Source organism: Cupressus sempervirens, chromosome 10 (genome assembly GCF_028749045.1).
Source record: "Cupressus sempervirens isolate cs-2001-9-10 chromosome 10, ASM2874904v1, whole genome shotgun sequence".
NCBI classification, from domain to species: domain Eukaryota; kingdom Viridiplantae; phylum Streptophyta; class Pinopsida; order Cupressales; family Cupressaceae; genus Cupressus; species Cupressus sempervirens.
Window position 1 is genome coordinate 588,371,342 of NC_143127.1, and position 15,079 is coordinate 588,386,420.

General features: G+C 35.8%; 1 protein-coding gene across 1 annotated transcript in view; it reads right to left on the minus strand.

Moving 5' to 3' along the window:
* The window catches only part of LOC149535240 (uncharacterized), a 39,857-nt gene extending 27,179 nt beyond the window's left edge, over positions 1-12,678 (minus strand). The window contains exons 1-2 of the mRNA XM_089807474.1: positions 12,515-12,678; positions 720-1,077 (exon numbers count right to left, since the gene is read on the minus strand). Coding sequence (XP_089663600.1) covers positions 720-1,077; positions 12,515-12,672 — 516 coding nt within the window. The 5' untranslated portion in view covers positions 12,673-12,678. The remainder of the gene's footprint in view (positions 1-719; positions 1,078-12,514) is intronic.
* Between the last annotated feature and the right edge of the window lie 2,401 nt (positions 12,679-15,079).

Here is a 15,079-nt window from a genome sequence, read left to right on the forward strand (position 1 = left end):
TTCAGGAGCATATAAGTTATCATTGATGCTTCATGGAGCCCTGCTACAGCCAAGCTTCAACATAAGGCATCATCATATCTCCGTTCTTTTTTGTAATCATCAGGCTTCATAAAACAGTTGGAGCACAATAAATATGTTCATCAAAATATTCAAACATGGGAAGAAAAAAATCATCCGCATACCTACTGATTCGAAACAACTAATTGAAGTAAATAGAATAAAAAAAGTTGATGCACAAAATGCAAAAGTAAAAGAAACAAGACTACCGAAGGTTATGCATGTGAATTTGGGCTGCATTCAAATTGTATTAGACATGAATCTGATCAATGAATCACACGTGGAAGTTTTACAGGTTTCTACAAGCCAGAGATCAATGACAAAAAAAAATCAAGTTTTACAGGTTTCTACAAGCCAGAGATCAATATGACACCAAATAAGAAGAAAAAAGGGCATCAAATGATCAGCATGGCTATTATATTATTGAATTCAAGACTTTTTTCCTACGTTTGTGTTTGTGCAGTGTTTTCTCTCTATTTATGATTATAAGATTCTCTTCCTTTCTGTGCCATGTGTGTTTCTGTTATTGAACTTCTACATTTTGGGGATATTATATAATTTATATTGCATATGTAGTTTCCCATTTTGAACTTTATTTTGCAATGCACATAAAAGAAACTAACAACAAACTATGCCAAGGAATAAGAAGGAATTCCAGAGACATTTGTGTCACTCAATTCAAGATTGTAGAAGTTCATTGATGGATCTGTGAAAAGAGGACCAGCATGCCAAGTTCCAACATTCAGTTTGACAAACTGAGGACCCTCAACTCGAAAGACATGCACATCCTCAGGTGCAGGTGGAACATAGTAGTGTCCAACTTTTGACTTAATAATGCTCTTCCCACAGGAATTCTCTGCTTTGTTGATTCCTGGCGCATTCCCTTTCACAATTGAAGGTCTTGCAACACCAATATACCATGTATGGCCACCAATGCTGCCAAGGCACTGTGTAACACTTGCATGATGTGTAATGGTACTAAAGTTTAAAGACCTACCCTTCAACTCCATTATGTAAAACCTGCATAAAACAGTATAAAGCAAAAATTCAGCTGTTGGTTATACAAAAGTTAATAAGAAATTGAAAAACTTTATCCCCAAAATAAAAAGGTCCATCAAATTTTGTAATAAGGTACAACAACAAAAAGAAAACATAAGGGGTAACAGTTTGTTAAACCACAACAGAACATGTAATCATAACAAACCTTTAGTTTAATCATGTGCGAGATTTTAAGTTAGATAATAGCTAGAAACTATTTTAGGAAGTATGCCAAACAAGTGGTGAGACCTTAAGCATCAAAAGGTTTGAAACATTGCAGAGCAAGGACTGACAAGACCTCTTAAAGGCCGGATCAGATTGGCAGTTTTGATCAACCACTGAAGCAATTCACAGACATGCAACACTCAGAAATAATTGCATGTACAGAATATACAGCACAATTGAAATGCATGGGACAGTAATCCAAGGCCAGCCATTGTCAACTCTTTTCACCTAATAATTAGCATCCATGAAACCTGCTGCCAGAAAAGCTCACTCATGCTAAAGAGTGCCAAAACAGTAACAGACTTTAGTTAATTTTATTTCATATCCATGTGCATGTCCTAAACTGATGAATAACAGTACCCAAGCATTAAAAGGGGAATGCTTCTCTAAAGGAAAAAAATTGATAGAATACAAATTTCTCAGTTTTAGTAGTGAGTCTAGTGACTGTTTTACACTAGAATTCAAAATGAGAAATTCTCTGATAAGATTGTTTGCAGAGCCTGGTTAAAGCCTTCAAATCTTGCACAGATTTACTGTTCCGGTAGAAGAGATACTTTTGGACCAAGGCCTCTCACAACTTGGTTTCTCTATGGTCTGAAATAGAAGGTGACATGGAAGAGTTTTACATATGTAAAGTTGGAAAAGAGGGATTTTTGTCTCTGATAAAATATTTTTAAAGATATAATGCTGAACATCTTTGTTCTTCATTTTGAGAAAGTACTTTCCAAGGAACATGAGAATCCAACATCATCTATGAATTTCAGAATAGTGTGGACATCTAAGAACAAAATTGTCTTGAGGCTCAGGTCAAGTACATTTCCCTCAGGCAAGGTACTGCTCTGATTCTGACCCAAATCCCAGAAGATATTTGGAGGACATTAGTCTGAATTGGAAGAATATATCTGTATTATCTGCACATCAACAACAATGATAATAAATCAGAGAAAGGCAATAATTGGTCTATGACTTTCATGGTAGTGCAGACATTTAAAAATGAAGCAGTCTTCAGACTCAGGTCAAGAACATTTCCCTCAGGCAAGGTGCTGCTCTAATTCTGGCCCAAATACCAGGAAGTATTTATTGGACATCACTCTGAATTGGAAGACTCTAGATGTATTATCTACAAAGCAGCAATATTGATAGTAAATAATTGGAGGAAATCACATACAAGATACAGTAAGTTGAACAGAAAAGTTTATTAGTCTGTGTGATCTGTACGCAACATACCGTCGAGGGAAATGTATGGACGTTTGTTTTCAACTGTCTAAGTTTTGACTAAAGAGGTCTTATGAAATCTGATGATACAGATGTATTTGTAATGCTACAAATTTGTTGAGGCTGAAGAAATATCATAGAAGTTGAAACTGAAAGAATTTCTTTGTTGTGACTTCTCACCTTTTGAAAGTTGAACTGAACAATATTGAAATGTAACAGTCAAATTTAGCCCATTGCAAACTGCGCTGCACTAATGCAATAATTGAAGATAATCACATAAATGATTTAGTAAGTTAAACAGAAAACTCTATTAGTCTGTGTGATCTGTACACAGCATTCTGCTAAGGGAAATGTATGCGTGTTTATTTCAACTATGTCTAAACTTTGACTATAGCTTTTTTCTTATGAAATCTGATGATACAGATATATTCAAAATTCTAGAAACCTGTGGAGGCTGAAGAATTGTTGTCGAAGTTGAAACTAAAAGAGTTTATGGTGTGAGCCCTTTCAACAGTTGAACTGAACAATGTTGAAATGTAACAGTCAAATCAAGCCCAAGGGCCACGGCCTTGAACTCAGTAATGCAGGGGTCCCATGAGGGGGGTGGGGGGGGTGCTACAGGTCTATTTTTTAGGTATAGGAGGTCCCATAAGAAATTTTTTGGGGGCCTACAGGATTAATTAGAATCTTTTCCTTCATAATAGGAGCCCCACTTTTTTAGGAAGCAGATGAAAATGGGGTAGGGCTGGAAATAGCCCCACCAGCTTAGGGAAAAATTCAGACATTTGTCAAAAACTGACACTTTCAACCTTAAAAAATATTTATCATAAAATAAATTTTAGAAATTTTTTCCTTAAAACTTAGGAGCTGAAACTTCTAAAGCGAAACAAATTATAAAATTCATAGGACCGCTCAGCTTACAATTTTCCTAAAAAATCTCAAGGGGTGCAGCTCTATATTTTTGGAAGCTAGCATCAATGGGACCCCAGCCTATGGGAACCCCTTGAATCATGCTTGACACGCGATGGTGCAATGTGTTAAGAATGGATCTGCATGATTTGGTCTATAGATCCCTGAAACACTGATGATTACAACGTGAATATAGTATATCACTGTAAGCTCTAAAGCAGACTTGGATGGTGCCATATATAATCTGCCAAGATTTTTCTGTGCTGATAGAAGAGTGTGTGCTGCATCTGATAGAGATAGAATGATGATCTCGGTGACCACAAACCTCAGAAGTGTACTATAATATTGCAGACCATAAAACAGGAATCAGTATTACTGTAGCCCATGAGAATGGGCATGGCAACATCAAACTCATGGGAAAACTTGAAAACATGCTAAACTAACTCTCACACAGCGAAGTAACATGTTTGATATACATCAGAATGCTTATCAGATAATATTTAATATGCATATAGTTCTAGGAGGGATTAAAGATCTCTGGGATAAGTATTCCTAAGAGTCCGTCCACATCCGCTTTGAATATTCCTCATGAATCTCAACTTAGATGTTTGTCAATTCCTTTTTCAAGAGAATTTGAGAGGACCAATAGAAAAATGAAATGAGTGTGGGAGAGCTGTCAAGTATCAAATCTGTTTTTGGCATGATAAAGGAACCTTGGGCACTTTCCTCTTAGAAATAGTGAATGACATAACCTTATCCTTCCAAAGGTTGCCATGTAACTTATGTGCATCATAAAAAGGGCTAAGCCAATCTAAATGATCTAAGAACTTCCATTTCTGTTAATGTGTCAATAATTGGTATATTGCATTTACAATTTTTAAAAGACCATCACCTTAGCGTCAAGTTTCAAATATGTTTTTGGGGAATGAGCGTGTATATTGCATTGACAATTTGAAATGAGCATGGGAGCGCTGCCAAGTGCCAAATATGTTTTTGGCATGATAAAGTAACCTTGGGTATTTTCCTCTTTGAAATAGTGAATGTCATAATCTTCTCCTTCCAAAGGTTGCCATGTAATTGATGTGCATCACAAAAAGAGCTCAGCCAATCTAGCTGACTCTTAAGGACTTCCAATTCTGCTAATGTGTCAACAATTGGTATATTGCATTGACAATTTTAAAAAGACCATTTTCAGCTCCACCTTAGTCTCTTTCAGACTTAAGCATACTCCACTTTCATCAATGGATGTGAGGCTTGGGGACCATACACAAAATAAGCACAAGTTCTACGGGACAATTCAAAAGGGAAAGGCACTCAATATTGAGGCCAATGTGATCATTGTAAACCTTTTGCTTAATGAAGGATACATAGAAGCTTCAGAGAATCTTCTGACAAAGAAAGTTGGGTGGGGGGGGGGGGGGGGGGGGGGGGGGTTGCGGGGGGGGAGGGCACTCAGATTAAAGATTGCTTACACTTCAAGAAGTACTTTGGCAAAGAAAGCAATCCACATTCTGGCATGAAATTTAACAACTCCATCATAAACTCTTTCAGTAATAAGGCATTCAAACCAAGATTGATCTCTTATGGACAACAATGTTCTCATATTCATTAAAGATGTTAGGTATAAGGCCTGTACCACGGAGACACATTCTGTAAGGCCATTGAGATAGATATCATTCACAAAAACACTTTCATGGTGCATTCTAACAAAGAAAGCAATCCCACAACTGATCGTGCTCACCAACAACACCTAAAGAGGATGTTTACAACTGATCGTACTCTTCCTTGCAGGCATGAGACATTGAGACAGATCCTTTAGCTTCATTTCACTGATGGTTTCCAGCAAAGAAAATACTCCCACAATCAACTCAAGTGAATTTTTCAGCTCAAATTTCAGACCAAGATAAGTCTCTACTAGACTTTAGTATCCCCCATTCTTCTTTATGGATGATATTTGGGAAACTTAAGTTGTAAGCCCATTGAGACAGATCTCATCTGAAGAGAAATATTACCAAACCAATGCATAAGAATCATTTTAGAAAAATAGCAATGCAATGTAAAGAAAATAATGGGACACACATAATATAAAATGAATTCTCTACTATGAGAAGTTCTTTCACTGTTCTACAGGAAAATAGTATTACTTATCGCATTAATCTGACCAATCACAAAGACAATATGATATCTATTGCTTGTACTTGATCCTAATCCATGAAAAAATATTTATAGAAACATCACTACAGGAATCACTAAGTGTTAGTTTGATACATGAGTACAAGACTATGGACCAAAAAAGCACCTTGAATAAATGTACAATCTCAATGGGTGTAGATATCCAAAGTATACCATGAAACATATCCACTATCATCACAATGGTTTCAAGGAGTCTACAAAAAAGAAGAAAAATCCATATTTGAATATTTTGGCCAAGTTTGGAACACACCTTGCCTCATAATCTTGCTTATAGAAGCCATCCCATGTGATTCAATGCATAGATGTCCCCCAAGCTGGTCAACAAAGTTATACATATCAGGGCAATTCATCCAATTTAGACATGGGGACCAAATCCAAGTCATATCTAGTTTGATATCAGGTGCATTTTTGCAAGGGAATGCAAAGAAGCATGAACGACACAGTAAGTTTGTCACAAACAAACCCAAGTGAACACAAAGCAAACTTCGGAGGATGTAGATGAACCAACAAAAAACCTACAATTTTTTCTACTTTTTTTTGCTTTGTTAGTTCACTTTTGGGATTTGACACTGTCTGGGATAGACCAAAATGAATCTCTAACCCTAAAAATCAGCTCTAAAGCAAATTAAAACTAAAATGAACTAGTTTTTCCTCATTCTGAATTCAAAACACAAACAAATTCACTCTCACTTGCCATCATATCAATACAGCTCAAGATCAATTAGTGAAGGTACCAAAATGTTTGGAGGGCTATTCATACATGTGTGCAAAAGCCCATTTGCTACCAAGAAGATCATAAAGGAAAATATTTCAATTTGTTTTACAAATAAACTCTCTTTTTTTGTTACTTTGTTTTTAACTTCTTGTTTTGTTTTCATTCCTCTATGAATACATGCTTAAAAGTTAGAACAATAAAAATGCATTTCATTCATTTCAGATATGTTGTTTATCAAACTTGTTGCCAACTTGCCACTCAAATTACAAAAGCAGCTAGTTATAGTTCTACGCATTGATCCCCCATCAAAAAAAACCAAATTTTCTTCTTTGGGAGTAAGTCAATATGATACAGACAGTTCCAAGTGGTGGAAGGTATATTTGGATACCATAGTTGTGGTGTCAAGTATTCAAGCTCATAATACAATTGGTTGAAAGCCCATTTTGATGGAACTCCTTGTCAAAACATAAAATCTTGTTCTCAAAAGTATGGAACACCTATGCCATTAAAGCAAACGATGGTAAGAGAAAGCAGAAAAAGTAGCAAGCCACAAAGCAAATCATCATTGGCCAAAGAAAGGATCTTGATGAATGAAGCCCTCTGCCACCGTCAAATCTTTAAGTTTTGGTAGAGAGCCACTCATTTTGGGCCATGTCTCAAGAACAATCCTCTTACACGCAAGAGACCAAAGGGACCATTGGAAGTAGCATCTCAAAATAATCCCTACAGATTGTTAATCAACACAAACAAATATGTATTTATGCAAGTGCATTGGCTTTCAATTGGCGCATTGTATTGACAAGAAATAGTGAAGTAAAAATAATAAGGAAGATGTAAAAGATTCAAGCGCATATAGATTTATGATCTGAGATAGGGATGTCAATCATATCAGATGGATGTGTCAAAATTTGAAAAATAGATATTAAACCCAAAAACTCATGCAATAGATAGAATTTTAAAAATTGTTAATTACATATGATAATGAAATCAAAAATATCATAACAGAGTTAGCTTCATAAGAGAGAAGGTGAGAAAGCTCACAATAGCTTCATTCAATATGTTAAGTAAAGAAAGAAGTTATGATATATCGCCCTGAAACTCCCAATCTAATGATGATGAGGAAGAGACATGAAACCAAGAAGCATAAGATTGCTTGTCCAAATTTCTAGATCTATGAGGATATGGAAAAAAGTTGATTCCCATAAAAGGAGAAGAATGTACATCTCATTATACTATTATATCCTACCTAACTAAAATTTAAATTACCTAAGTAAACTCATCGAACATATTCAATAGAACAAATCGACTTTAGCTAAAACATATCCAAGGTGAATAACTATTAAACAACAACTAAATAGAAGTCATCATCAAAGAGAAAAACACACCAATTGTTGTAGAGGGACTTCCCACAACATTCATCATGGAACATTTTGCATTGCTTCAACTCTCTTTTTTGTGGAGGCACACATGCAAACTATCCTGCAAGGATTTCAAGACACTCACTTCAAAGAAAACTATCATGTACCTCAATTGGTATAAAGCTTTGACCTATGGGTTCTCTTGTCTACTTTTGGGAGGTACACTCTATTTGTACCAGTATTTCCAAACTAGCTACAAGTCAGATGAATCCGGTGAGTTGGCGAGCAAAATCAACTATGCCGAGTCTTGACAACTCAACTACTCAACTAGTTGGGTTTTTCCCATGACTTGCCAAACTTGCCCATCTCGCCAAGTCGCATGCCTCAAAACTTAGTCAACGACAACAATATGTTTGCCGCTTATAAACCAATAAAAAATTATCACTTTTTTCAATTTTTTTTTCTACATTCTTTTTCTTCTAAACCTAAAAGGTCTTCTAATTGCTTGGCATCGGAAGAAGTGAGGAAAAGTGAGAGAAAAGAAGAAAAAAGGTAAGCCATAGGTTTACAACCAGCAAGGAAGAAGAGCATCAAGGAGACCACAAATTAATTTGGGGAGGCCATGAGCTTGCATTGGGAGCATTAAAGAGTCAATAGCAACATTTCTCTAGTCATTTGCAAGAGGTGAGTATTACACTTTGTAGATTTTATTGATTTTATTTTGTATGTTAATGCATTTTCATTGTTTGTTGATTCTTTTTATTTCCAAACCTTGAATACTTTTAATTATATTGCATAAGAGAAGTAGAATAATAGCAAAGTGAAAAGTGCAAACATATATTTGCAATTTTTCTCCAGAAAATGTAGGTTTGCTGGTTTTTTTTTTATTACTTTATAACTTAGAAAAACTTTGAATTTTCTTATTGCACCAGCCTTAACATTCATCTTTCACAATACCTAAAAAGGATGAGGCTTGGAAATATACCAAGGAATTTCATGGCAAAAAAAACAATCAAACAGAATTTTTTTTGTAAAATAAATAAATCATGGTGGCATCAATTTATTCAAATACCATGTTATTGGCATTCCTGGGCATGATATTGTTGTGTGTGAAAAACAAACAGTTGAGACAAAACGTTATTGTTTTGTCCTCTTATAAACATGAACAAGAAAAGATAAATAGAAAGAAACAATTGGAAGAGTTGAGTGCTACTGGCTCCTATGCTCCCACATCTGCATCTACATCTACATCCACAGACTGTGTTGGAAAGGGTTCTACTAGGCTTCCCTTTCATACTAGTGCTAGTGCTAGTGCTAGTGCTTTTGCTCCTAATAGTAGCACAATTACATTTCGTCCTCGATTGCGAAAGTTGAGATTGGATAGTTATTTTGTGCCGCACAATACTCTTGAAGCACAACCCTCACTTGAAAGCATGGGTTGGAATAAGGAGATTCATGATGCTACCAAAAAACAAAATTTGCAAATTTTGGTACTTTTGCAACATTCCATTTATTGCAGACAAGTAATTCTTTTTTATTTGTTTTCTTTAAGTTTAAAATTAATTTATTTAAATTTATAGTTTGAATTTAAAACTTTGAAGTTGAAGTCTAGTTTGTCTTATCATAATCTATTTGTGATAGGTCTCCTTATAAGCAAGGCATGATAGATGTCGTAACTATTTGTGATCTGGGGTTTAAAGCCCCTACTGATACTAAGTTGAGTGCCCCCCTCTTATTAGAAATGGTTGAGAATACGAAACTTGAGCTAGAGGGTCATCGACAATCATGGAGCCAAAAGGGTTACACCATCATCATAGATGGTTGAACGGATATGAGGAATAGAACACTCTTAAATTTTCTTATTTCCTACGGCAGTGATTGATCATTCTACTTCCCCAACTGCATTGAATAATTTAAATTTTGATTTGTTAATTGGTCCATAATAATTATTTATTGCACTCTATTCAAATTTTGTAAGATGCACCATGAGCATAAAATCTATTAATGCTTCTTCACATGTTAAAAACGTCACATGCTTATGTGAGACTATTGAGAAAGTCATACAAGAGGTGGAGGAAGAAATGTGGTGCAGGTGGTGACAAATAATGCAACAAGTTATGTTGTTGCATTTGAACTTCAAGTCTTAACTTTTCAAGTTTTGAAAATTTGATGGAAAGACCTCTATAAATTTCTTTGAATATTTTTTTTAAGATATATAAATTTCTAATTAATTTAAAATTAAAGCAAGTAAATTGTTGATGGAGAGGTACCCCAAAAACATTTAGTCTCCATGTGTGGCCCATTGCCTTGGCCTCATGTTGGAGGATATTGGTAAGCTTCAATGGATCAAATCATATGTTCAAAGGGCAAACCATATTTGCAAGTTTATCTACAATCATGAATTGGTCCTTAGCATAATGAGGCAATACACGAAGCTAACGAAGTTGACTCGTCCCAATATCACTAGGTTTGTCTCAAATTTTCTCAAACTAAAACCCCTACTGAAGTCAAGGGGAGATTTGAGGCTCATGTTTGTTGGGATGGAGTGGAGTTAAGGATCTTATGCTATGGCCACTACAAGGATAGATGAGGCAAATTGCATTTATGATGAAGCAAGTTTTTGGACCCCTTCTCAAGAGATTTTGGAGGTAAAATTATTAGAATTTAACATTTAGTGTTTACTTGTTTAATTATTTAGTTTTACTTTTAATTTATATGCATATTTTATTTGTTTTGCATCTCTGCAATTTTAATTATTTTTATTTAATTTGTGACTTGACTATTTTTTGTATTACATTATAAGTAGGTCATTGAGCCCCTTGTAGTTATCCTACGAATTGTTGATGATGAGAAGCCCTCCATGGGCTATATATATGAGGGAATGGATAGGGCCAAGGAGGCCATTAGATCCAAGCATGCAAGACTGGAGGATAAGTATGACCTCATTTGGGAGATCATAGATAAATGGCAAAACCAACTTCACAAGCCCATCCATGCAGCAAGCTATTACCGCAATCCTACATTTTGATTCCATCTTGACTTCAAGGCAGATGAGGAGGCTCTTAGTGGCCTATTTATAGTGGTACACAAGATGTTTAGTAAGGGCACAACCTCAACTACAACAATTGAGTTGGATAATATAATAATGAAGGGGTGATTTTCTCAAGCAAGATGTGCACAAATGCTCAAACAGAATTACAACCTGGTATAGACATATTCTTAATCTTATGGCTTATAAGTTACACATTTTAATCATTTATTTTGTAATTAGTGTTACTATAGTACTTGTAAATGAGTTTATTCTTTTCTTTTCCTTATTTCGGATAAATGGTGGCAAATGCTTGGGCCCTCAACCCCAAATCTTCAAAAACTATCATGTGTATTTTGAGTCAGCCAGGGAGCGCTTCTAGTTGTGAGTGCAATTGGTCCATGTTCGAGCACATCCACTCAAAGAGGTGAAATAGGTGTTTGTGGAGAGATTGAATAATCTTGTCTTTGTTTGCTACAACCTCCATCTTAGGATAAGACAGATTTGGACACTAACTCCTCTTGGATCACACTAAAGGAGATCAATCCAAAGTTTGAGTGGCTCACTGAGGCTACCAATCCAATCTTCACTAAGGAGGACCATGAGTAGGTTGACCAAGCAAACATAGAGGTTGAGGTTGTGGCTATGGCAGAGGAGGAGGATAAAACACATTTCGGCACATGTACACACACGGTTGTTGATCATGAGTCCACCACACAAGTAGGGGCTATGGCTTCTCCGTCCTCCAAGACCTACCTTAAATGCCTTTGTAAAAGACAGACAACATACTCTAAGGCCAAGGCCGAGGATGAGGATGAGGCTCGAGTTACAACCTAGCAAATAGACTTGTTTTTTGTTTGCAATGATATTGTTTACACTTTATAGTTATACATACATGTTTCATGGAACATTTGATGTCATGGATTTCATGGATTTTAATTTTATATACATTTGAAAACATTTATAATTCTATATATCTATGTCATATGATTCTATGTTTTCTATTTCCTTCAGCCACAATCTAGTGAATTTACATTTTACGTATGTGATGGATTTATCCTTTATATTCTTTGTTTATGTATGTGATGACAAAAAGCTTCGATTTGATGATGTCATAGTGTCTTTAATTTTTATTCAATGAAGGGTAAATGAAACAAGTTTTAAATTGTTAAAAATCTCAAATTTCAAGAGTTTATTCACTTTGTCAAGTCCTTGGCAAGTTTGGCGAGTCTGAGCGGAGTCATGAGTCAAGTCAACCCTGCGAGTCTGGGAACTATGTTAGAAAGCATCAAATGACAATGATAACAAGTGATTCCATACCACTCCACAAATCCAAACGCAAACAAAGGCTTACTTGAACACTTGCGGAATTATACGGGTCTTAGATTAACTTCTGGTTGTAGAGAGATTTGAGCCACTGAAAAAAGATCAATAATAGCCAAACCCAGAGTTGGACTTCATCCAAGATGATGGACATGGGATAAACGCTCTCAAGTCTATGAATCACGTACTACAATACCTTTCAAACCTAAAGATAGAAAGCTTGCCGCTTAGACTTTTAACAATAGATAAAGAGTGATAAGTTACATTGGATGAAAACTAGTTACAAATCCTATGAATGAAGACTGTTTATTCCCCCGCATTAAAAGAAGTTGGGTAAGGCAACGTAATGTTTGCTTCAAACAACAAAAGTTCAAAGACCATCTGCTTCTCTGTTGCACATTCGCTTGTTATATCTTCATATTTAGGGCGCATGGGAATAAAGGCATACGATACCTGGGAATTCCGGCATGCAAGGACAACTGAGCATCAGCAGGGGAAAAGAGAGTTCCATCAGGAGAAGGGCCGATCACTTGTCCGAATTCTTTAAAGTTTTCAGGGGTGGCGCTCACCGCCTTTGCCTTTATCACTTTCAACTCTGTGCTTCCCTCCATTTTCGTCCCTCTCAGTACTCAAAGCCCTAATATAAGTACAGCCTCCAGCGTCCTAAGCTGACGTGTTTTTTTTCTTTCATATTTTTATTAATTATTAAAGATAACGATGTTAATGAGGAGATTAAAATTGTGTCCATAGAATTGAAAGCCAATATGGAAAAATAAGTACGAGGAGGTGGTGATAACCTTTTTGATCCCGAGAGTCTATCCACCCAATAGCTATACCATGGCCATCAATAGCATGACGCTCATTGACAATTCTCATGTCACAGCTTGATTCGATTATTGGTGTCATTTGCTTGTCATTTAAGCGTCATTTTGGTTTGCACTTACTTCCCATTTTCCTTTGGTTTGCAAGTATGGATACACACCTTCAATGGTCGCCCAACATTTACAATTCAACAATGTGGATGGTTTTGCTTTGACCTAGGGGAGACGATCCAGTACTTGAACACCCTAACTTCGCGCTTATCAAAACCTCACGTAAAAATTTCAAATCGCTCCCAATTTTTTACAGTACCTTACTTGGTGAGTCACCTACTTATAACTAAGGTTTCAAGTCCACATCACCTGTTATGATGCCACATCAGCATGCTTTTTGCCAAGTTGTCCAAAATAGCCCAAAAAAAAAGTGAGACCAATGGTCGTGCATAAAGGGTACCCATAGTTGAATAGTTGATGTGGCATCACATCATTGGTTAATTTTTATAACTAAAGGTACATTTTATTCAATTTTAGGTAGTTAGCATTGTATTAACAACTTTAAAGTCACAAGTATTAGTACAATGTTGTCAAAAAAATTGGACACTAAGTCAACAAGTGTAGGTATCAAGTGAACAACTCCATTCACAACTATTGGAACGCGTTCAAGTATTGGGTCCTCTCCCCTAGTTGGGGTTTTAATTCATAATAAGGTACTTGATGGTGTCTAGAATGGTGTGTGCTTGCCTAATGCATTTTTATCCTAGGTGATTCACTTGTGAATTGGGTGTTTATGAACACTAAAAAAACTTATGTTCATAAATACACAACGTTCTTTAAGGGATTGAAATCATTTGTTTAAGCATCATTTTCGTTAAGATGGTTTTTCAATTGTCTTAATCTTAATCAATAGCAAAACAAAGGTTTTGACGCTTACAAAATGTCGAAAGATGAAAACTAGCTGTGCACTAGCAAGAGACAAAACATCAAAAGTAATGAAGTTGCAACACAACCTAAAAAGTAACCACATGTGGCAATTAAATGGCATAAAGACCTAGAAGTAACAACATTATACAAATAAGTTTTGATAATAACAAAAAAAAGACCTTTTTCCTAATATAGGAAACACGATAATACCTATAGATAAGTATCATGTTCTTGTTGGAGCTATAGTCCAAGTAAAAGACCTTAATAACAAGAAAATAATCTTTCAAGTCTCCACAACAATGGCAATTATAGTCGCAACTACCCTAGGATTTACCATTATAAGGGGATTTGATGCCTCGAGATGACTAGTACAACACCTAGCTCCAATCATCTGTGATAAATTTAAATAAACCATTGTAATTCCCTTGGTCATCACCAAGAACCTTCTGTTGCAGCATATATAAAGAAGTTACAGAGTTGTGCATAACCTTTTGGAGGTCTCCAACTTGGGCCCTTTACCTTTCGCATCACTAGAATTAGGGGTGGTCATCTCAAAATCAAGCATATCTAAGGTGTCAGGGTGTGAGGCAATTTTTGACACAATCAAGGAAGGAGAAATCCCTGAAGAAGATATCCAACCTTATAGCTAAAAACACCACAGGGGAAATGACAAAACAAAACAATGAACAACACCAACAAATAAGTGAATATGATCTTCAATCATCATCAAGTTGCCCTGCAAGTGCAAGTTATATATTATTCAACAAACATGCCTCGTGACTAAGGACATAATCATTATTCTCAATCTTCACATTCAGATGTATTAGCTCTCTTCATTACCAAACTCCATATTTGAATGTTGATGCTAAACAAGGACTACTACCCTACTTATATCCAAGATTTTCATCCACAAGTTGGTTTAATCAATCAATAGTCCCCATGACAAAGAAATGTAATATAAACATATAGGTTATGACCCAAATCCATAAGAACACTCCCTCTTTGATACATTATGATGTGTGAACATGCAAGGAGGTATGTCATGTATATAAAAACATAGAATAATGCACCATTAGGCTTCACATTATGTGAATCTCTGTCGCAAGTTGAATCTTAATAACATGATTGTTGGAACGAGAAACCAAATATAAGACCAAACCAAACATGAGATAGCTTCATTTGTAAACATTGAATTGAGATGTGAAGCTAGACATAGGATCTCCAAGATGCCTAGATTACACAATAAGAATTGCATAAGATAACGAGCCAACTAGACTAA